Source organism: Pipistrellus hanaki, assembly GCF_964339955.1.
Source record: "Pipistrellus hanaki genome assembly, chromosome: 10".
Taxonomy (NCBI): domain Eukaryota; kingdom Metazoa; phylum Chordata; class Mammalia; order Chiroptera; family Vespertilionidae; genus Pipistrellus; species Pipistrellus hanaki.
In genome coordinates this window covers 28976515-29000955 of record NC_140512.1, presented here as the reverse complement: position 1 = coordinate 29000955, position 24441 = coordinate 28976515, and the positions used below count along the sequence as shown (strand labels likewise).

Genomic DNA, 24441 nt, shown 5'->3' with positions numbered 1-24441 from the left:
CTAACCCAAAAATATTTAAAATAAGGAGATGGTCAAAGATTTACCAGGAAAATATGACAAAATAAAATAGCAATAGTAATAATAAGACAAATTAGAATTCATATCAAAATGCCTTAGAACCAAAGAGCTATTTTTATAAATTAATGATGGGACTTATATACAAAGAAATTAAGTGGCTATTACATTGCAGCATCAATCAACATAGCATCCAAGTATAAAATAGCAAAAGCTATTAGAAATAAAAGAAAAACCTGACAAAACAATAGTCATTCTGGAAGATTAAAATTCCTCCCTCAGAATTGCATAAACTAAGAAAAAAAAAGTTTAGGATATAGATTAAAATAATCTATGTATATAAAAAGCCAGCATCTGGAATGCCAGAATGAGTGGAAAAACCAGAACAACTAGTCACTATGACAACCACTCTGGCTGGCCAACCTCTCGCAGCCCCTCCCCCAAGCCAGCTAGGCTCATAATCAGCCCACCCCACCCCACCCCTATCCGGGTCAGGGCCTGCCAGCCAACCACCCACAGCCCCTCCCCTATGCTGGGCTGGTCCCGATCAGCCCCCATCAGGGCAGGCCAGCCGGACAGCCAGACCCACCTGTGCACGAATTTATGCACTGGGCCTCTAGTCTATATATATTTTATATATATAAGCCTAAGTGACTGGCCAACAGCTATAATACGCACTGACCACCAGAGGCAGAGGATCAACACAGGAACAAAACCCACAGGCATGGAAACATGGAACAGACTGATGAATCTCAGAGGGAAGAGGGGAGAGGAGAGGGCGGAAAGAGATTAACCAAAGATCTTATATGCATACTAGAACAGCAGTTGCCAACCTTTCACACCGCATGGACAACCAGTGGTCTACAGACCACTGGCTGGCAACTGCTGCTCCAAAGGTTTCTTAAACCAGCAGTCACCAACCTTTTGGACCTCAGGGACCACAGGTAATCTGCAGACCACTGGTTGGCAACTGGTATACTAGAGGCCCAGGGCACGGATTCATGCACCAGTGGGGTCCCTTAGCCTGGCCTGCAGGGACTGGGCTGAAACCAGCCTGGTGCAGGGATTCATGCACCAGTGGGGTCCTTCAGTCTGGCCTGTGCCAGATTGGGCTGAAAATGGCTCTTCGACATCCTTTGAGGGGTCCCAGGTTGCAAGAGGGCATAGGCCAGACCGAGGGACCCCACCAGTGCACGAAAACATGCACCAGGCCTCTAGTATAATGAACAATAAGCTTTCTTTAAATACATATAAGATCTAGTTACCAATTAAAAAAAGAAATAGTTATTTTTCAAATGCCCAAAGAATAATTTTACAAGTGGGTAGCATACTAAGATGTGAAGAAAATCTCAAATTCACAAAAGTAAAAATATTGTAACCTGTAAAAAAAAAAAAAAGAAAGAAAGAAAGAAACAGTACTAATACTAATAAGCATTTAAAAATGTCATTTCTCACCTATCAAATATTTAAAGATGAAAACGAAAATCCTGGAAGACCAAAATTTTAATATGGCTAGGTTTGTTTGCCCATGAGGTCAAGGACTATCGGTTCACCATCAGGTTCTCAACCCCACAAATACAGTCTTCCACACAGTATAATTGATTCAGTTTTCTTTTCTAGTCAAAATGCATGGGAAACTTGCCATAAAATTCTAAAAAGTTTTCATATGAAAAATAAAAGTGATTATGCTTTTGAGTTTAGTTTTATGTCAGAAAGGTTAATCTTATGCTTCCCAATCACTTATCATTATCTCTATAATATATTTATGATGAATGTCTACAAATTGTCACATGATCATCTGTGTTTTGTAATTTGGGATTTCAGATGTTAGAAATGAATTATGGAATGTGTAGCATATATTATATGACACCCCATCTGGGGTCTGGGCAGTATCCCAATATAAAACACATTAGTAATCCCCCAACATATGAATGTTCACTCTAATGGGATAAATAAGTAATATAAAAAGCTTAATGATAATACTAGTCAGGTTCCACCAAACTAATTCAATTCAGGTCAGGTTTTGCCTGCTAAATGTGTTTTAAAAAGTTGTTTTTCAGAGTTTTTGCTTTTTTTCCAATTGTATTGAGTCTTATGACTTCAATCTAAAAAATACTCAATGAATTCCTAAAGTACCATATTTTCCGGCATATAAGACGACCCCCTAATTTTACAGTCAAAACACAGGTTTAGGCCTATATTCGCTGTATAAGACTACCCCCCACTTCCGAGGCAACACGTTCTTTTTTTAATAGACCGCCTCTCTGACTCTGGCCAATCTGAGCAGGCTTTTTACTAGAACACAGTACAGCTTCGGGTACAGAACATGTATAATTTGCATGCATAAAAAGCCTACTTGGATTGGCTGAGTTAGAGAGGCGGTCTATTAAAAAAAGAACTGGTGTTGTCTCGGAAGTGTGGGGGGGGGGGAGTAGACTTATACAGCGAATATAGGCCTAAACCTATGTTTTAACTGTAAAATTAGGGGGTCGTCTTATACGCCGGAAAATACGGTATGCAAATCCTGTTCTATAATAGAACTAGTTGAGAACTGAGGCTAGTGATGCAAAAGGAACTCCAGAGTGATGGAGATGAAGATATTCTAAAGCTTGAAACCTACAACACAATAATCTATACTCAAAAGCATGATGACTTTTATTAAACTGGCCAAATGTTTAAATAAGAATAGCTTTGGAAAGTGTATATTAATAGATTTTCCTATATCAGGAATGACATCAGGTTGCCTGACTGAACGGAAACTGGCTATGTTAAATGTCAGGTCAATATCTCAAAGTATGATGAACTATCAGAAAATCTATAAATTCTACAATTTCAACTAAGAACATTAGAGTCTATTAGGACACTAAATAAAAAAACAACTCATATTTGACTCTGGGAAAATATAGAAGTTGAAGCTTTACAACTATCATATGAGTATACTTCAAATAATAAATTAAAAATTCAAATAGCATATTCAATGTAAAGTTATCAAAAGTTGGAAGAGCTGCTTTGTGATTCTTGAGAAAATTTATGTTTCAGTATATATAGGGAGGGGCAAAATAGGTCTACAGTTGTTGAAAATAATACAATAATAAATAATAATACAAGAATAAACTCTATTTTATGCACTCATAACTGTAAGCCTACATTTGCCCCACCCTGTATTTGCCTATATAATTTTTCAAAAGAAATCCTGCAAAAGATTGCCAAACTAAAAATCAGCCGCATTAGAAAACTAAAAAATACACTTTAAGAGACCAGCTCTAGCCGAAACCGGTTTGGCTCAGTGGTAGAGCGTCGGTCTGCGGACTGAAAGGTCCCAGGTTCGATTCTGGTCAAGGGCATGTACATTGGTTGTGGGCACATCCTCAGTAGGGGGTGTGCAAGAGGCAGCTGATCGATGATTCTCTCTCATCGACGTTTCTAGCTCTCTATCTCTCTCCCTTCCTCTCTGTAAAAAATCAATAAAATATATTAAAAAAACAAAAACAAAAAAACACAACTGTTTAAAAAAAAAAAAAAAAAAGAGACCAGCTCTACAGTCTTCTAAGCTTCAAAGAAATAAAAATATTTAAAAATTATACAATTTTATCTATGAAATAACAAACTTTAACAAATTAACAAATTTAATATCTGATAACAATAATTGAGCTATTAAACTGCAAAAGAAACACTAAAGAAGATATACATTCAGCAATAAACATGTAAGATTCCCTCAAGGCACAAAAATCATGAAATTAGAAAAAAAGTTCTTCATTCTATATTAGATTCCAACCCAAATACATCACCTATTTAGTTATCTTTTAATTTAGCTCAAAATTAATAGAAAATGAATGAAAACACAAACACAAATAAACAAAATAAAAATAAACAGTATCTCAATAAGAAAGCAATTTCTTTAAGAATGCATACATTTGCTAGAACACTAAAATCAATTATGTAATTAAGGAAAGGAGAAATATTTCTTTTTAAAAAAATATATATTTTATTGATTTTTTACAGAGAGGAAAGGAGAGAGATAGAGAGCTAGAAACGTCTATGAGAGAGAAACATCGACCAGCTGCCTCTTGCACACCCCCTACCGGGGATGTGCCTGCAACCAACGTACATGCCCTTGACCGGAATCGAACCTGGGACCTTTCAGTCCACAGACCAATGCTCTACCGCTGAGCCAAACCGGTTTCGGCAGGAGAAATATTTCTAATGGGGATTTTCAAATTAAAAACTTTTTCTACTGCCATGTATAATCAAATAGAATTGTCAACTAAATTATAAAAATTAAATTAAATGATTGACTTATTCCAAAGAATAACTAAATATGATTAAATATGCAAGAAATACAAATAAATACAGAAAATTTAAGCACTAGATTTCTAAAACAAATTTGACATAAAGATTTCTATAGCTTTTGTAAAAAAAATATTTTTAAACCAAACCTGCCATATTCGTGTAAGTCCATGTTCTAATTTCTTTTTAATGTAGCCACGATCAAAATTAGTTTCTTCACTGCTCATATTACTCCCTTCTGAAAATAAAAAATGGAATATGGTTTTTTTATTTGCTCAGTAACATTTTTGATTTTTAAAAAATCTCATTTGGGTTTTCATATATTGTAAGCCTATATATAGAAAATATGTTCAATATTTACACAACCAAAACAATGTAAAAAAAATAGTTATTAGTGTTAAATCTATTTGTTAAGATAGATAAACTTAGAAACTGAAATGTTAAGTACTTTACACCTAAGACCACTCAGTTCATGTGTGCTTGGAGCTGGAATTGCAAGTTGAGTAGTGTGATCCCAGAAGACACCAAGTTCTCAATGACCCGGATACTCCCTACTACCAGGGCACTGCAGAACCAATTTGCCCCATTATGAATTAATCTGCATATTAACAAGATTACAGATTGCAGAACCACTCATCTTGTGAGGTAATGATACAAACATTTATAATTTTCAGAATAGTATTTTCAGATAAATAATCTAACAATGTCCAGTTCAACATGTAAGATCAATGATCTGCTTCAAACAAAATTTCCCCTAAAAGCAACTAAAATACAAATTTATATTAAAAAGATTCTGTCTTGTGAGAACGAACTGCACAGAACAACAAAACTGTGACATTATTATCCCATCTTGGGCTAGCAGGATGTCCATTAGTAACCAACAAAAGGCCTTGTATGAGCCAGGCCCCAGATCCATGCTTAATATACCTTTGACTACTCCCACAGCTTAAGCCTTATTATCTGTAAGGTCTGGCTACTAGGGGCGCCACAGCTCAGGGCAGTGCACCTAAGACAGCTTTGGAGTTTCATTTAGAATGGGAAAGTGTTTTGATACTAGTGGATTCACAGGAGCTACAGCAGGTGAACTCTCAAGACCCTTTCAGTTCTATGAAGTTCTGTGAAGAATAAATCTCAAATTACTGACTCCTAACATTTTATTTCTTAATGTGAATATGAAAGGGATGCTTTCAAATGAATAAGTGACTTTATAAAATCCTAGATATTGTCAGCTGACTGCCAGACTAATCAGATCCTGGACAGTCTTAAAATATATACATTAGGGTCAAGCATTTTCAACAGAGAAGATGAAGTATATTAAGACTCAAATAGTGTTTTAAGTTTTGACTCTATACCTAATGAAAATACACACATATAAACATATGCACATACATACTATAGTTGACAGTTGAACACAAGGGTTATTGCAGTAAAAAAATTCAAATATAATTTTTGACTCTCCAAGTTTTTTCGTGTGTGTTTTTTTAAAAATATATTTTATTGATTTTTTTTTTTTACAGAGAGAAAGGGAGAGGGATAGATAGCTAGAAACGTCATCGATGAGAAAGAAACATCGACCAGCTGCCTCTTGCACACCCGCTACAGGAGATGTGCCCGCAACCAATGTACATGCCCTTGACCGGAATCGAACCTGGGACCTTTCAGTCCACAGACCGATGCTCTACCACTGAGCCAAACCGGATTTGGCTGACTCTCCAAGTTTTAACTACTGTTGAACATAACATAAAAGTCGACTAAAACATAGTTTGTATGCTGTATATATTACATACTGTTTCTTATAATAAAGAGAAATGTTATTTAAAAAATCATAAGGAAGAGAAAATACATTTATAGTACTATATTATTTATTGAAAAATATCCATGTATAAGTGGACCCAGGCAATTCAAACCCATGTTGTTCAAGGATTAATTATACATGTAAATTATTAGGTGTTGTCATGCTGAATAAATATATACATACACACACACATAGTCCCCTAAACTCTTGTCTTACATCTAAGTATGTGTTAATTTTGTTCCAAAATTCTCCTTTAGTCTCTCCTTAATAATGTTGTAGAAAAGGGAAAAGAGATTCTGAAATGTATTAAAAGTTTCCACATCTAGAGAAAAATAAAGGTTGCCAAAATAGGATATAACTTGTAGAAAACTGGAATCCTAGAATTCCCTAAGTAAACTGATATTTTTTTAAGGCCTATGCACATTTCATTATTAGTTCTTGACCCATTTTCTTTGATGATATTAACTATAACTAGTATAAGCACTTTACATTTATTCTAAGTTTTACAAAAGACCGTTACCAGTTTAGCTCATTTAAAGAATCCTCAGGTATGCCAAGATTGTGGATTCACTCCCCAGACAAGACACATTCAAGAATTAAATCACCCAATGAATAAATACATAAATAAGTGGAACAACAAATCTATCTCTCTCTCTTTTACTCTCTCTCTCTCTCTCAACAGTAAATAAATAAATAAATAAATAAATAAATAAATAAATAAATAAATAAATAATTTTACCCTATGGGAGTTATGTTTCTTTTAACCTACTTTTTAAGGAGCTAACTGAGACCTGGAGAAGACAAAGTAATTTATTCAAGATTTCACTTTTAGTAAATGGCAGGGAAAATTTTGAAACCAAGTACAAGTTGTTTACAAATCTCATTCATTGCTCCAAAAGAGCACAGGGATAAGAGTCTAGGAATTAGTTAAAAACAGACTGATCAAGAACCTTGGGGGTCAGTGCTCACTCCTTTTCTATGTTTTATCTTTTCCTTCCTTCCTCCCCCATATCTGACAATATTTCTAAAAGGATAAAAATTCTACCATAGAATTTTCCTCTCTTACTTTTTGCTATCTATATTTATGAGCTTCTTATGAGTCAAGACAAATATTAAACTTACATTTTCTATACTACCAAAATCATGTTTGATCAAGCAATAAGATTTGGTGCTCTTCCCCCCACCCAACAACAAAAATCAAGCACCTCAAAAATAAGAAATTCCTGCCAAGACCGGTTTGGCTCAATGGATAGAGCGTCGGCTTGGGGACTGAAGGGACCCGGGTTCGATTCTGGTCAAGGGCATGTACCTTGGTTGCGGGCACATCCCCAGTAGGGGGTGTGCAAGAGGCAGCTGATCGATGACTCTCTCTCATCGATGTTTCTAGCTCTCTATATCTCTCCCTTCCTCTCTGTACAAAATCAATAAAATATATATTTTTTTTAAAAATAATAAGAAATTCCTAAAATAAGATGATAGACTACCTACATTAAATTGTATGTAATATAAAAAAACTAGTGCACTATAATTTATTTTGCCCGTATTAAAAAATGCTGATAAAATTATATATTATTTTTTTTAAGTTTTTGAACATTTAATCTTAGTTATTATTCAAGCATAATCATTTAAGATATATAACTATACAAATAAAGTAATTTAAATATAGTACAATAATTTCTCAAAGACGTGTTCTTTATTTATCTGACTATTGCACAACCATTTAAAGTTGTACTTTCCATTTAAAGACAAACATTTTAAATATAATTTTTAATGAAAATTTTAATTTCTGCTATATTTTCAGGAAGAAAAGTATCAGTATGATTGTTAAGTCTTAGAATGCAGCTTTATTAGTATAACTTGAAAATTAGCAAAATAGATTTAAAACTGAACATTTAGCATTAATTTTTATAGTAAATTTGGACAGATCAATGTCTTACCTACCGTGTTTCCCCGAAAATAAGACATCTTCCGAAAATAAGACCTAGTGCATGGAAAGATAAGACATCCCCTGAAAATAAGACCTAGCACAACTTTGGGAGAAAAAATTAATATAGTACACTGTCTTATTTTCGGGGAAACAGGGTAGTTTAAAACTATATATATAAATCCTTCAAAGCCCTTTCTTCAGTCCTATAGCTATTAGCACATATCCCTGGAAACTGGTACTATTTGTCACTTAAGAAGTACTTTAGCCCAGTTAATTCCCAAAGGTAACGGAGCTTTCATAGTAGCTGAATCACTTTCTTTGGTAAACAATTAACATATATTCACTATAGTCCCTGGAATTCTAAAAGAATGCTGTTCCTTTTCATTCACCTTGCTCCAGAAACATGACATGGTAACAATGTAATTTTTAAAAATCAAAGTAATTTCCTACCAGAAGCGGAAGTGGTATCTTCATTATCATGTTTTTCATGCCATTCCATAGTCCTATAGTAGCTGAGCATAACTTCCCACAGTGCTTTGCACAGGTCAGCAAGGCATGGAATATAGCTGTCCGATGTAATGTGCTAAAGAAAATAAGAAAAATTAACTTTCAAATTATTACATCTACTTTAATACAAAGTAAATAAAAATAAACTGTTATGTTATTAATAGAATTCATTCAAGAATTAGACATAATTAAGAAAATTTCTTCCATTGTCATATATAAAGAGAAAGTTCAATGGCAAGAAAATATTGTTCAAGTAATTCTTATTTCTCCATGGCTGTTAGTATTTGGAAGGGATATCAGTTCATATACTACTATTCAAATGATAACCAGAGAATCAGAATACAAAAATTATTGAACTAACAAGTGTTCTCAGAGGTGGCAATGTAAACTTTCCTAAATGTATTTTTTCAAAGACCTGGTTCTGAGCATGCAAACAGATCTTTATATTCATCCTTGGAATTGAGTCACAACTTAAAAAAAGAGATCAGATTTACAATTCAATCACTGCATTTGTATAAATTAGGCAAACGCCTTTGACAATCTCTAAATTCTCAAAATAACATATAGATATTTCCATATCTGACAATAACATTTTAAAATAATTTTCATTATATGGTCCTAAATCTTCTCTCTAATAGAAAGAAATGAATTTTTCCCACTCTATGCTTTATAAAAACATCAGTTGGCATTCTATCTCCATTCTATTTTGCAGGCTTCTTCTCTGTTATAATGCAGCATTTGCTCCATCATTTGAGATTTTGTAGCATTTCTTCAGTTTGTAATCAGCCCACCACCACTAATCATGATGAGAGAACACCAAAAGGTTAAGACACTGGTGTATGCCCTCCAACGTAAATAGCAAGGAGAAATAAGCTATATATAGCAAGTGAAAGTACAGTGTGATTGATGCTCAGGATATCACAGCTGGTAGTGATCCTCTCCCTTTCAAAAGTTTTTTAAATCTTCATAATGACCTATCCCTCCTCTAAACTCATCTAGCAATTAATAAAAATACTTGTAGGACTCAATATACTTTTGTGTAAGCAAAGCCAATCTCTGAAACTCAACTAAGAAGTAGTAAATACAGGAATTGTTAAGCTCTGGAATCAGATTGCCTCAGTGGAGTTTATGCCAAAAATGGTAATTCAATCTTATAAAAATCTGTTAATAGAACTTGCCATATTAATTATCTAAAGAAAACTTCTGACAAAAGTCAACAGCCATTACTAATAACAGCTCATCAGAAAATAAAAATAATAGGTATTTCCTTAAATGAGGAAACTCAATAAGGCATACCCACAGTGGTCAGAACAAGACAAAAATGTCCTCTATCACCCTGACCGGTTTGGCTCAATGGCCTGGAGACTGAGAGGTCCCAGGTTCGATTCCAGTCAAGGGTATGTACCTTGGTTGTGGGCACATCCCCAGTAGGAGGTGTGTAGGAGGCAGCTGATCGATGTTTCTCTCTCATCGATGTTTCTAACTATCCTTCTACCTCCCTCTCTGCAAAATAATCAATAAAATATATATTTTTTAATGTCCTCTATCTTCACTAATATTTAACAATGCACTAAAGGTACTATCAGTGCAATTAGACTAAAGAAAACAATTAGAAGCAAAAGAATAGGAAAATAAAAAAATACAACAATTTTTATCTGCACATGACATAATAACACTGAAAATCCCTAGAAAATCAATGATAAAGCTAACTCAAACAATAAAAATATTCAGCAAGGTTGCAGGTTATATTTAACATGCAAACAAATATCATTCATATACAAAAATAATAACCATTTAGAAGATATATTGAATGAGAAACCTCCATCTTACCTAATAATAGAGAAACATGTAAATTGACCATACTACCTCCACTATGCCCACAGCCAATCAGAGTCAGTATGCAAATTAACCCAACAAAAATGGTAGTTAATTTGCATACATACCTGGGTCCCGGGAACTTCCTTGGTACCCAGGTCACTCCCAGCCGGCTATCGGAAGGGTGAAGGGCAGTTAGGGCCTTCCCAATCCTAAAGCCTGGGGTAGAAGCTGAGCCTGGGATTGGAGGGTAGGGGAAAAAAATATTCTCAGGTGCAAGCTGGATAAAAAGAGGATAAAAAGAAAAATAAAGAAAGAAATGTCATATTCTATAAAAGGAAGGGGCTGAGCCTGCCATTGGAGGGGCGGGAGTGGGCCCCCCTTCCCAAACCTAAAGTCTGAGGTGGACCCTTTAGGCTTGGGCAGGGGCTGAGCCTGGGATCGGAGGGAAGGGGAAAATATCAATGAAAACATATTCTCAGGTGAGGATAAAAAGAAAAATAAAGAAAGAAATGTCAAATCTTATGAAAGACACATCTTGAAAATGCCTAACAGAAGTTGTCATTTTTTTCATAGTGAAGGGACTGGAGTCCGTGTTGATGAAAATACCTTGGCAGCTGCGGTGACTGGCAGTGGCTGCAGCAGTGGGGTGATGGGGCTTGCACCTTCCCTTAATCAGCCCACTTACCTCCAGCAAAGGGAGGCCAAACTGTGGCTTAAGTTTGCTTCCAACAGGGAGCAGGTCTAAGCCATCATTAGGACATCCCCTGAGGATTCCCAGTATCTGAGAGGGGGCAGGTTGGGCTGAGAGAATTTCGTGCACCGGGAAAAGAGTAATATGCAAATCAATCGAATGGCAGAATGACCAGACTGAGCCTACATTTACTCACTCCCTATTCCCTCATTCTCTCTTTAAAATGCCCAAATGGAACTTGAGTTCTGCCAGACTCTTTCCCTTACTCCAATAATATATTACTGACTAAAATCTGTTCTTACCACTTTAATTAGTATGTGCTTTGCTATCTTTGATAACATATATACTCTGTTGGCAAGGCTGTGAAAAAAAAATAGGTACTGCCATTCATATATTGCTGGTGTAAATGCAAAGTGGTACAACTCTTTGGAGGGGAATTTGGCACTAACAAAACTACATATTTTCCTTTCAATCCAACAATCCCACTTCTAGGAATTAACCTGTAAGATGTATCTTAAACAATGCAAAAATATATAACGTGAAGTTACTCATTACAAGAATATGTGTAATTGCAAAATATTTAAATCTATCTAAATGTCCAAATATAAGAGACTGGTCAAATAAACTATAATTCATATACAAAAGAGCACTATACAACTGTGAAAAATAATTATAGACAGACACATGCATGCTCTTATATTTTATAATTTAAAAAATCCCTTTCATATGACATATATCTATGAAAGGAAATTTTTTTTTTAAATTTTACATATTTGTACTGAGAGACAGAAAAAACTTAATGTGCATAGCTTCTTATCATCACTAAAATAAACAGGGAAAATAAGCAACAAAGCACTGAAGCTATGTGATCTATAAGTGGTGGAGTAGGGATGAAATGGAAGGAACATGGAAAGGAGTGACACTTCTCTGAGTATACAAATTGGATGTAGTACCTATTTACAAAAGAATTAGAATGGCTATCCAGATTTACAAACAGCTTGCAGAGAGCAATATAAAATATTTTTGCATACTTATGGCATAAATTTGGGATAATTTTTATATTTACTTTTCATGTCTATTTTTATAATTACTATCTTTACAGTGAACCAGTCTTGAATTTTTTCCCTTGGTTTATCTTTATCATACAATTACATCTAATATATCTCTTATACAATATACACGGAATACACCAATACTGATGAGGAGGAAGAAGCTAAAGGCAAAAGGCAAAAAAAAAGTAAAAATCAAAAATAAGCCTGGTCACAGTGGCTCAATGGTTGAGTGTCAACCTATGAACCAGGAGGTCATGGTTTGATTCCAGGTCAGGGAACATGTCCAGGTTGTGGGCTCGATACCCAGTAGGGGGCATACAAGGAGGCAGCCAGTCAATGATTCTCTCTCATCATTGATGTTTCTATCCCTCTCTCCCTCTCCTTTCCTCTCTGAAATCAATAAAAATATATAGTTTTTAAAATCACAATTAAATTCTGGGCTGCAACTCAGCAATCACTTCACCTGAATAAAGGTACTCTTCTATTAAGTCAATTTTTCTAACTTTCATAAACTCAACTTTGCATATTTATATTTATAGTATGTAAACAAATATAATCTAGTTATATCCCAACAGACTTTCTGGTCGATAAAAGGAAGGCATGCACTCCCATTGACACTCACTAGTTCCAGAACACATTGGACACATCCTAACCATAACCATAATCCTAACCATATGTTGGCTTCCTCTCATGCCATTGTTCATGATATTTCCTCTCTACCCATGGACCCAGCCACATACATTATACTTGTTGAAATCCAAGACCAAATTCAAACGTTGTGGCTTCCTCTTCACAGTAAGATAGTTTTGATTTCCTTAGATTCCTTAAAGAACTATATTGATACCACTTATGTTGTTTGACCTTTTCTTACTCTACCTCTGATCTTAATTAATGTGATCTTTCTGTGTTATAAGCTCTTTAAAGCCTTATTTATCCTTCCTGAGCTGAACTGATTACTTGACTAACAAGAGCTAACTAATGACAACAAGTCAAAGTATTAAGAAAATGGGATCTGTCATCTACTAGCATTCATGAAATGGTAACAGACTAGCTTATTAGCGTGCAAGCTGGATAAAATTTCAGACCCTACAAGTTCTTCACAATGCAGAGAGTCAATGGCAGGGTTAAATAAAGAGATGGATAAACTTCCCTTCATTATCTTTTGATCATTAAATTTTGAATATTAAAAATTGCCAAGACCTACTTTTAATATTTCTTAAGACATTTAGAAATAAATGCATAATTAATAACAACATTAGTTGGGTGCTACATATATGTGATAATAAACCTGACATTTGAATTCTTAAGAGTGTTCTGACACTGACATGGTAAAGCACTCAAGTAACTAATACTATGCCTTTAATTAACAAGGGTTCTCTCTTTGACCAAATGTTCAAATTTGTAGCTTTCACCTCTCCAAGCAAATTAACCTCAACAGTTAATGAACTGTCCCAGTTTAACTGCCTTCACATCCTAACTATGCCTGAATGATATACAAATTATTTTTGATATGCTACCTTCTGGTATTTGGTAAGCTATTAAATATAAAATAACCATTATGTGTGCAGAGAGAGGGATAAAAGCAGACACTACTGAGGAAGAGTGTAAATTGAAACACACTTTCTAGAAGGAAATTTTGGAAACACACCAAAAGCCTTAAAAATGTGCCAAAACGGGTTTGGCTCAGTGGATAGAGTGTAAGTCTGCAGAACTGAAAGATCCCAGATTCAATTCCGGTCAAGGGCATGTACCTAGGGGGTGTGCAGGAGGCAGATGGTCAATGTTTCTCTATCAATGATGTTTCTCTCTCCCTTCCTCTCTGTAAAAAAATCAATAAAATATAATGTAAAAATGTAAAGCCTGACAATGCAATTTTATTTCTTGATATTTATTTTAATGACATAACTAAAAGGTACAAAGTTTTAGCTTTAAGAATGTTTACTACAGTGTTGTTCATGACAAAAGCTGGTAATTAATCCACAGAATCTCTCACCTTGAAATACCGTCAAACCAAATAAAAGTTATGTGGCTAGCACACTTAGTGAAACGGAAAACTGTTTATAATATAACAAGTGGGGAAAATGTTATAAAACTATATGTGCAGCATGATCCTACTTTTAAATGCTATTTGCTTTATACACATTAAAAGAACCAATCTTGCATGCAGAAATATTAATTTTAATTTCTTTTTATCTGTAATTTCCTACATTTAATGTGTTTCATCTGCATATTTAAAATATGTACATTTTTAAGAATAAACATCATATTAATGATTGCTTAATTTGAGCAACTATTTATATAATCTATATTCTATCTATCTCTATAATTACTATAATGAGAAAACATAAATAACAGACTAGTTTAAGTCAGAAAACAGTTAGAAAAAGTACAAAGAGACAGGTAATTATATGGAGAATCCAAAACACAATGATAAATACTCTAAATTTATCTCTGAACTTCCTGGCAACTTTTCATCTATCGTAAAGAAAATCTATACTATCATACCATTTCATAACAGAAGATATATTAATTCTTCACAACAGAAAGTGCCCTGAGAATATAGAAACAGAAACATGTTTTTAACTCAAAACAGGAATTTGCCTTTACTTTTCTATACGAACATCAAACTACTATATCTTCAATGGAGGTCTTACTAAAGGTATTTATTGCCCTTCAAAAAATGACATTGAATTACAATTCAGTGTTAAGAGATATTATTTATAAAAAGGAAGATTTAAAAGCCTAGAACACTAAACTAGCCTTTAAGCTTGTCTTCCTATCTGTATGCACATAAAGCACTTGTAAAAGTTCATGACACAGAAAAGGTGTCTCACACTGGTTTATTTCCTCCAACTTGATCAAATTTGAAATGTGTCAACACCATATCAGTTAGAAACAAAGAGGACAGTCCAATTTACTCAAGAAACATTCACTAAACATTTCCTATGTGTCAGATTCTGAGAAAATAAAAATTGAAATGACTTCAGAGTTTTTTCAAAAGAAGCAAGCACCGTACTTCCCCCCAAAGTATTACAACATTATCAAGTTCATTTCAAAAATAGAACACAAAGCTCATTAAGATCATTTGGAAAGGAACAATTGAAAAGTAGCTGGGAAAACTTCAGCCAGCTTAGCCAGCTTTGTTATCATAAATTAATCACTAGCAGCCTAATTAACATCTTGAAATAAGCTCCCCAGGGACACCCATCAGGCTGCCTAAAAACTTTATGGTAAACATCTTTTTTCAACTGATGCATACTTCATAAACTTTCAAATAATCTACAAATGGTTCCTCTACAAGATTACTACTTGGTGTCTTCAAATCTCTCCACAAACCGAGGCAAACATGTAAGGTATATAGAAATAGAAATGCTATCACAAACTAAAAAGTTAAAGCACAAAAAAATGACCACTATGCCTCTTTTCATTGGCCCTTTCCAAAAATGAAGTTTAATTCTCATTTGAAATTTTTGCTGCAAAGTATTAGTCATTCCTAATTTAAAACTGTAAGTCAATATATTCAAGAAAAACAGGGAAAACAGACTAAAAGACAAACTATATAAAGGAAAACTGTGCTTCCAATTAAATCATCTAGAAAACATGGTTTAGAAAAGCAAGGGAAAATAAGGACATTCGATTGGAAAACGACTTCAAAAACCTCAAAGCCAACTAAATTTTGAAAGTCAGAGCAGCAGTGCCAGGACACAAATGGCAGAAATTTCAGAACAGGATAGGATGCTGCTGGCTTTAAGAACTTTGAAGTTCTCTGCTTACCACAGTAAATAAAGACAGAACACAAATTTTATAAAAAGATACAAAAATTAGTTCAATTTCATGCTAGCCCCATCTATATAATAAAAGCCTAAGTGTCCATTATGGCAGAACGACCAGAACAACTGGTTGTTATGATGTATACTGGCCACCAGGGGTCAAACGCTCAACTCAGGAGCTGCCCCCTGGTGGTCAGTGCATTCCCACAGGGGGAGTGCCGCTCAGCCAGAAGTGGGTCCCATAGCAGCCTCTCCCCCCTCCGCAGCAGCACTAAGCAGCAGAGAGCAGGCAGGCAGTATGGAGCGAGGGGTCCCGGGCTGCGAGAGGGAAGTTAATGGTCTAAAATATCTGATATCTATTAATGGTTTAAAATAATACTATGAAAAAAAGCAAGCAGATGATTATCTCTTTTCATTTCCAAACTTTCTCCATTTAAAGGAAACTCAATTTTTTCATTTACAGAAACTCAGTCCCTCTCTAAACTCCATTCTGTGTACCATCTCATTTATTTCATTTCTTAATGTCCTATTTAAACTCTATGATTAAGGAGTGCCTTAAAAATATTGCTACTACCCAAATGCCTTGGCTGTTTCTTCTCATTTTCCAAATCTGCCAGTCAATATCCTATACCAGTGATTTTCAACTGGTGTGCCGCAAGAACTTCTGAAACCTGCAATGCCTAACTATTTAGGGGCACTGACCTCTTTTCCCTTAGTTCGTCAAATTAAAAAAAAGGCAACAGCTAACACAACAGAAGCTATCTGGTGTGAATGAATCAAAATTATACCAAAATGAATAAAAATTTTGAAAGAATAAAAATTATATCTAATTATATAATTAGACCTCATTTCCCTTAGTTGTCAAATAAAAAAAAAAAAATGACAACAACACAATTGTTGACTGTAGTGAACAATTCAAAATTATACCTTTTTTTTGTCAGATTGGCAAAAAATGTAATGTATTTTTGGTGTGTCGCAAAATTTTAGTAATTTATATGTGCTATGAGGTGAAAAAAGTTGAAAACGCTGCCCTCTACATATTTCCTGAGGCCTCTGTTGCTTCTTTCTTACTTAACACTCCATTGCCACATATATTCTTGCACTAATACTTCCTCAATAATTATTATCAGTTACTTCTACGCAGGACTACAATGACTCCCAACTGCCACATCTTGAAAAATTAAGAACTTTACATTTTAATACAATGCTCCTTTTTGAATTGTCTCCCTGGTCCGAGTTATGCCTTTCTAAAATGCTGGATATGTGTTCTCAGCAAGAAAACACTTTAAAATTTCCCTTTATCAGCTTATTTATTATATTTCTAAAGGTTCCCTCTACTTTTCCTCTCCTTAGCTAACCACCACCTTCATTTATAGAACTCAGTTGATAAAAGGTCACATCTTTTTATCAAACTAAATAAATAAATATGATGTGAAATAATTTACTCCTAATCCTACCTGGTTTAAACATGTCAAATATGACTCAAGATTATAAAAAACTTAAAACTTAACTAGGTCTCAAAGAAACGCCCCCAATCCCGTCTGCCTGTAGTAGCACTGACTTCAATACTTTATAAGAGGCCTGGGGTAATTTCTGAGCTTCCATAAATTTTTATGGAGATAGTACCAATGAAAACAGGCCACCTTAAAATGTATCATATTCTTTATCTCATTATTCAGGTCCTCTAAGTCTATTCTTTCAACATAAAGACACTGCCATAGCTAATTCTGTTAAATCCTGTACTCAAAAGAAATTCCTCCAGGAAGCCATCATTAACATTTGTTACTATTCTCACCACTTCAAACTAAAACATCTTCAATAGCTTGAACATAAACCAGAACTGCAACTGTGTTGAATGAATAATAATATATATACCTGCTGTTGGGGGGCGGGGGAGGGAATAGGGGTGTCTTTGACTAAGCTCTAGTACACCAATGAATCACTTATTTCCTTAATGTAATTACATAATTATACATACATATATACCTCACATACTACCACACATATATGGATAGTTTTATAAAGAAGTATACTAAGTACTTTTGGGGAATAATTTTAACAAGCATTTACTCAAGATGAAATAAGACCTTTGTTATGTGATAATTTAAGTACACTCAGCTACTTAAATAGGTTATTTGACAGTAAACTTTAAGAAAAAAGTAAAAGGAATTTAAAAAAAAAATCATGTCATGATAAACACCTTTAGCACAATTTTAATTCATAAAAATGTATAAGCTAAGTACAACTTTCAGCTTTATATTATATAAAGGCACAGAGAACCTTCTCAGGAAGCATGAACAAAATTACGTCCTTGACTTTATCAAGCATATAAAAGTTTAATGGTAACGAAATATACTATATATATATCGTATATATACCAGCACATCATATTTAACCAAAATAAAAAAGATTGAAGGACAAAAGCCTTCATTGGGTCTTCCTACATCTGCCTAATCACTATTGTCTGCCTCATTCTTGTTCTTATGTGTTTATTTCTAGCCTGCATATGCAAGATGAAGAGTCTTAAAAGGATTCAAGCCCTACAGATGGCATACACTTTTCAAGATTTATTTAAAAAAACAAAAAGGGGGAGATGCGGGAAGCCACTGCTTGCCATTACGATAGTGCACCAAGAAACACGGAAGGCCAGTGGGCATTGGGCACAAGCAAGGATTGTTCGTGTTGAGACAGTGGTGGCTCAAGGCAATTCCCTAACCTAATAATCCTTTCATTGTTTACCAGATTTTACCTTTAATATGCCCACATGCATTGCTAAAGGGATATATGTATTCAAGTAAATAATTAGTGGACCAGGCAGAAGTCAATGTGCCTCTTCAAGAAAGAGGTCTGCATCTGGCCCCCAATGCCTTCTGAATTCAAAGTAAATAAATAAATAAAATGTTTATTTTAAATATTAAAAGTTACTTTGCTTTTACAGAAAAGTCACTAACTTAAATTAAATTGCTTTAAACCATTTAAATAATTTATAAGTGACAGTATCATCTATTAGTAACAATAACACTAATAGAATTAAAAATAAAATTGACTGTTTGTATATTTAATTTAAAACACATACTATCAACCAAAAAAAATAAAGGAATAAAAAAACAAAAAAACCCCCACACATTCAGCCTGAGCTGATTTGGCTCAGTAGTTAGAGTATCAGCCTGCAGACTGAAGGGTCCCAGGTTCGATTCCAGTTAAGGGCACATGTCTTAGTTGTGGGCTTGATCCCCAGTATAGGGCATGTAGGAGGCAGTTGTCTCTCATCATTGATGTTTCTATCTCTCACTCCCTCTTCCTTCCTCTCTGAAATCAATATTCAAAGTGATGAATAGCAAGAACTTACAACCAAGATTACTCTACACAGCAAAGCTATCATTTAGAATTAAAGGTCAGATAAAAAGCTTCACAGATAAGAAAAAGCTGAAGGAGTTAATTACCACCAAACCAGTATTATATGAAATGCTGAAGGGTATTCTTTAAGAAGAGGATGAAGAAAAAGGTAAAGATAAAAACTATGAACAACAAAGTGACAACAAATACATATCTATCAACTAGTGAATCTAAAAAATCAAGTGAATAAAAAATCTGATGAACAGAATAAACTGGTGAATATAATAGAATCAGGGGCATAGAAAGGGATTGGTCTGACAATTCTCAGGGGAAGAGAGTGTGAGGGGTGTGGGAAGAGATTGGACAAAAATCTTACACCTATGAATGAGGACAGTTGGAGGGGGGGAACCCAGTGAAGGGGAGCTATGGGGGTAAAAAAAGAGGAACAGTAATAATCTGAACAATAAAGATTAATTAATAAAGAAAGAAAATAATACATTCAAAATCACTGAAATGTTATCAAGTGATGACTGTACTTAAAACTGGGTATTTAAAAATATAAATATGAAACTATTTCACACTTAATAATTATAAAATTTGTAAAATAGCCCTCCTGACTTAGAAAGTGATTTAAAAAAGATATTTTTTTACCTATATTAACAACTATCCACTGTCATCATTAATGTAATCCGTAATCTATCATATATTACTAGAGGGCTGGTGAATAAAATTCATGCACGGGGGTGGGGGGGGGGGGAGTGAAGGGGAGAGGTGTCCCTTAGGCTGCCTGCACCCTCTCCAATCTCGGACCCCTTGGGGGATGTCCAACTGCCGGTTTAGGCCCAATCCCTAAACCGGAAGTCGGACATCCCTCTCACAATCCGAGACTGTTGGCTCCTAACCACTTGCCTGCCTATCTGCCTGACTGCCCCTAACCACTTCTGCCTGCCAGCCTGATCATTGCCTAACCACTCCGCTGCCGACCTGGTCACCCCTAACTACCTTCCCCTGCAGGCCTGATCAACCCCAACTGCCCTCCCCTACTGGCCTGGTCACCCCCAACTGCCCTCCTCTGCTGGTCTGATCTTGCCCCCAAAATATCCCTCCCCTGCCGACCTGGTCACCCCCAACTGCCTGCCCTGCTGGCCTGATCACCCACAATGGCCCTCCCCTCATGGCCATCTTGTGTCATCCATCTTGTGGCAACCAACTTGTGATGACGACCTTGTGATGATGTTGCACAAGGGCATCACGCAAGGTCGTGATGCCACCTAGGCTTTTATTACACAGGATTACATTCTTCTGGAATAGCTGTTGTAGCTCAAGTAAGAATATTTTTCCAGTTCCCAAAAGATAGAACTTGAACTTTTGACAAATAAACTCACTGAAGAATAAAGATTAGCTTAATTTCACATGAATTCCTGGATATAATTAGAGTAAAAAATTAATATCTACTTCCTAGAATTGTTATTTTCTGAGTTGACATTAGAGAAAACATATGAAAATCTCCAATAAGAGACCTAGGGCTAGAATTAGAGATCCACATTAACAATGACCTCCACAGTGTTTAAGCAAGTGGCCAATTCTGTGATACTACCTGATCCAGATTCTCAGAAGCATTAGAGATAGCTTTATGGTCGATTCTTCTTGAAACAGTTCCTTCTGTGGGCTGTTGTGACACCACCATCTCCTACTTTTCTTCCTACCCAGCTAGCAGCTCTTGCTCAGACTCTTCTACCAGTCTTTTTTCCCGTGAATGTACAAGGCCCAGGGACGTCATGATTTTTATATCTATACCTGTTCCCCCAATCGTCTCATCTTAGTATCATAGCTTTAAATACAATTCTATGCTAAAGACTCCCAAATTCTGACAACTTCAATTCTGACCTCCTTGGGCTCTTTTATCCAATTGCCTCTTCAACAAGTCCACTTGAATATTAATAGATATCAATCAAACAGAACTCATGAATTTCCACTACACTCTAGTCAGCCTTCCTTGTAAAAGCAAATGACACCACCATTCTCCCAGAGTTCATCATTCTCTTTTACTTACACTTTACATCAATCCACTATAGGATCAATTCTAAAACAGAGACCAACTCAGTTCACTTCTCACTCACACACCTATTTTTCTTTAAGAAAAAAAATAACACAAAAAAAAAAACACCTGGTAACAGATGCAACAGAAATAGCATTTATTCATCCAAAAAGACTGAAAGTGTGTATATAAAACCAGCACAAATGATTGCTTAGAAGCACCTCAGATGCAATCACAGAAGAGAATTAACCTGACAAAGCAGAATATAAGAAGCTATGAGAGGATAGAAAGTCCATTTAGAAGCAACTGCACTCCACAAATCTGTACTATCACATCAACCTTCACCATTTGTGTGACTGTGACTGAATCTCCCAGTTACTCTAGTTACTCTATGAGGAAAAGAATTTAGGAGAAAAATATATTTTGGAAAACATATTTGTTTCTATTTTAGTAGCATCTTTAAATAATAGGTGTTAATAAGAATGGGATGTGAATTTAAAAATCACGAGAAACATAAGAAAAGTAATTAAGTTACTACATACTGTACAGAGATCCTTATATTGCAGCTTTTGGAATTTTGTATCTGTGTTTCCTGCACATAGTTCCACATAACCAAGAACAACTTGAAACACAGTATTATGAATGGCTTGGGTGAAGTGCATATGAAGTTGATCCATTGCTGTCTATGGAAAGAAAACACACAACATAATTATATGTTATAAAAAACATTTCAACAGTTTTGAAAAACAGGAAAAAATCTTTACAGATTATAGCTATAGCACAAAGATCATTATTATATATAGAATTATAATTATAATATTGATTATTTACAAATAACCCATTAAATAACCACATCATACAATTAAGATAAATCTGAATTGAGAGCACTGCTTTGTAGGTCTGAATTTATGATTGGTAGCCATTCTCTTCTCTTTCAAATATGTCTTGTATATTTGGATCCTCTCTGCTATCATGTCCTTAAATTGTTCAGGATACTTCTCGATAACCTTCTCAGAGAAGCCTATCCTGACCATCTTAATACATAAAAGGCCAGGGTTGTAATGACCAATCACAACCAACGGCTGACCAACCTGGAAGTCCTTCACTGACTGCACAGGGGGCTGAGACCCAGAGAGAGGCAGGGTCTGATCGGCAGCCTCAGTGGCGGCTGATGATCAGTACTTGCCTTTCTCTTTCTCTCCCTTTCTTTCTGAGCTTCGCCCACAGCGGGGCTTTTCTTTCTCTCCCAGCCTCCATGGGGGCTGCTTTTCAGCCCCACCTCTCTGATCAGGCCCAGAGATAAGCCTGGAGATGCTGACTGGCATAGGAACCAACTAATCAAAACCAAATGTGGGTGCTATGAAGAACCAATGGCTGTCTAGAAGGTGGAACTTTTGACACTGACTGGCATAGGAACTGACCAGTCAGAAACAAAGGTGGGTACTGTGGGGAGCCAATGGCTGCCTAGGAGGCGGAGCTTCTGATGTTGACTGGCATAGAAACTGACCAATCAGAACCAAATTGTCCAGCAGAGGAGGGCAGTTAGGGGTGAACAGGCAGGCAGGCAGGTGAGCAGTTAGAAGTCAGTGGTCCCAGATTTCAAGAGGAATGTCCAACTGTCGGTTTAGGCAGACAAATTCCAAAGGGTCCCCAATTGGAGAAGGGCAGGCTGGGCTGAGGAACCCCCCATCTATGCACGAATTTCTAGTCTTATATAAATCAGTACTTTACATCACCCTATCCACTTACTCTGATATATATTTCTTTATAGTACTTTGTTTTCTCCTGATATCATATTCATTTATTTTTTTTAACGTCTGGAAGATAAGATGGCCTATATCCTCACATGAGGTGCCTAGAGCAATGAACAAAAGTAGGTACCAACAGATATTTATTGAGTGGAATAACTTTCTCTAATGGGGAAAATTTGAAGTTATAATCATATTTTCAAAGGTCTTATAACCCTCAAAATACCAAATATTTTATTTCTTATATTTTTTGTAGGTATAGCTTAGGATATGAAAATTAATAAAGTACATTAAAAATTATTTATTCAGATTTAAAAATGAAAGTACAGTTTAAATGACTTAGTAAAACCTTAAATTTCTTTCTAAGACAAGAAATCATTATATGGAAGAAAGCATTTCCATACATCATGTTTAGATGTTCTGTGGATACTAGTAGTATATAACCCTATACACAAAGAAGGTACAACTAACTTTCCAACCATGGCCCCTTTTTCAATGAAGCCATTGAGCAGTTAAGGTATGTAAAGCTAAGCATAGAGGGACTACAAGGACATTCTGGGGATAAGAGAACCCTTTGAAAAAAAATCTGATAAATGCGATTTATCTATTTTACAGATAAATGTGCACAGTGCATGAAAGTGTACACACCACTCCAAAGGAGTCATGCAGGTCCACCTAAGAATGATGGAGCTCCCAATAAAGAAGTTCTCATTTGGGATCGAACGATAAAGTAAAAGAGGCTACATATCCTCCCCCACAGGATTACCTTATACTATACTTGTTTTAAAACCTACATGAAATTGTGAAAATATTAAACCTGACAAACACTTCACATTTCAAAACAAACTTCGGTAATATTTTAATCACACTATATACCAGGGGTCTTCAAACTACGGCCCTCGGGCCACATGCAGCCCCCAGGGGAGTCTGATCCTGCCCGCCAGGTTTTTTGGGCAGTGAGCGCAGCCAAGGTGTTACAGTAGGAATTAGTAGTTCATGTAGTCCGGCCCTCCAGCTCTCTGAGGGACCGTGATCTGGCCCCCACTTTAAAAAGTTTGAGGACCCCTGCTATATACTATACTCTGAGCCTATGTGAACAACCGTGTTACTACTGCGAAGACAGCTAAAAAATTTACTTTGTTAAATGAAATTTTAAGGACACACCATTAATAATATTCAGACTTAAGCAATGATGAATATCAGCAAATGCCTAATATTAAAAAAGCAACCTTTTAAGACTAACCTGTGTTTTTCCAAGAAGTCGATAAGCTTGTTGAACCTTGGTATAATGACTGATGTCAAAATTCTTGCAGATTTTAGAAAGAGCCACATCCAACTGTTCCTATGTAAGTAAAAGAGGTGGCAAGAGGCGGTTAAAGACTTATGTTTTCAAGTCAATGGGAAAACATTAAAGGTAACCTATCACTTTTAATTAATATTTAAAGCCATTTACTATA

At 35.5% G+C, this 24441-nt stretch overlaps 1 protein-coding gene across 2 annotated transcripts in view; it reads right to left on the bottom strand.

Annotated features, from left to right (window-relative positions):
* The window catches only part of VPS50 (VPS50 subunit of EARP/GARPII complex), a 117168-nt gene that overhangs the window by 48504 nt on the left and 44223 nt on the right, over positions 1 to 24441 (bottom strand). The window contains exons 11-14 of one of the 2 annotated variants that reach the window (XR_014796170.1): positions 24228 to 24326; positions 21779 to 21919; positions 8475 to 8607; positions 4456 to 4540 (exon numbers count right to left, since the gene is read on the bottom strand). Coding sequence is in view for 1 of the 2 variants with exons in the window: in XM_084897078.1 (XP_084753204.1) it covers positions 4452 to 4540; positions 8475 to 8607; positions 21779 to 21919; positions 24228 to 24326 (462 nt within the window). In the remaining variant the exon portion in view is untranslated. Of the gene's footprint in view, positions 1 to 4451; positions 4541 to 8474; positions 8608 to 21778; positions 21920 to 24227; positions 24327 to 24441 lie in introns of both variants that reach the window. The other variant, XM_084897078.1, reaches the window with a different exon arrangement.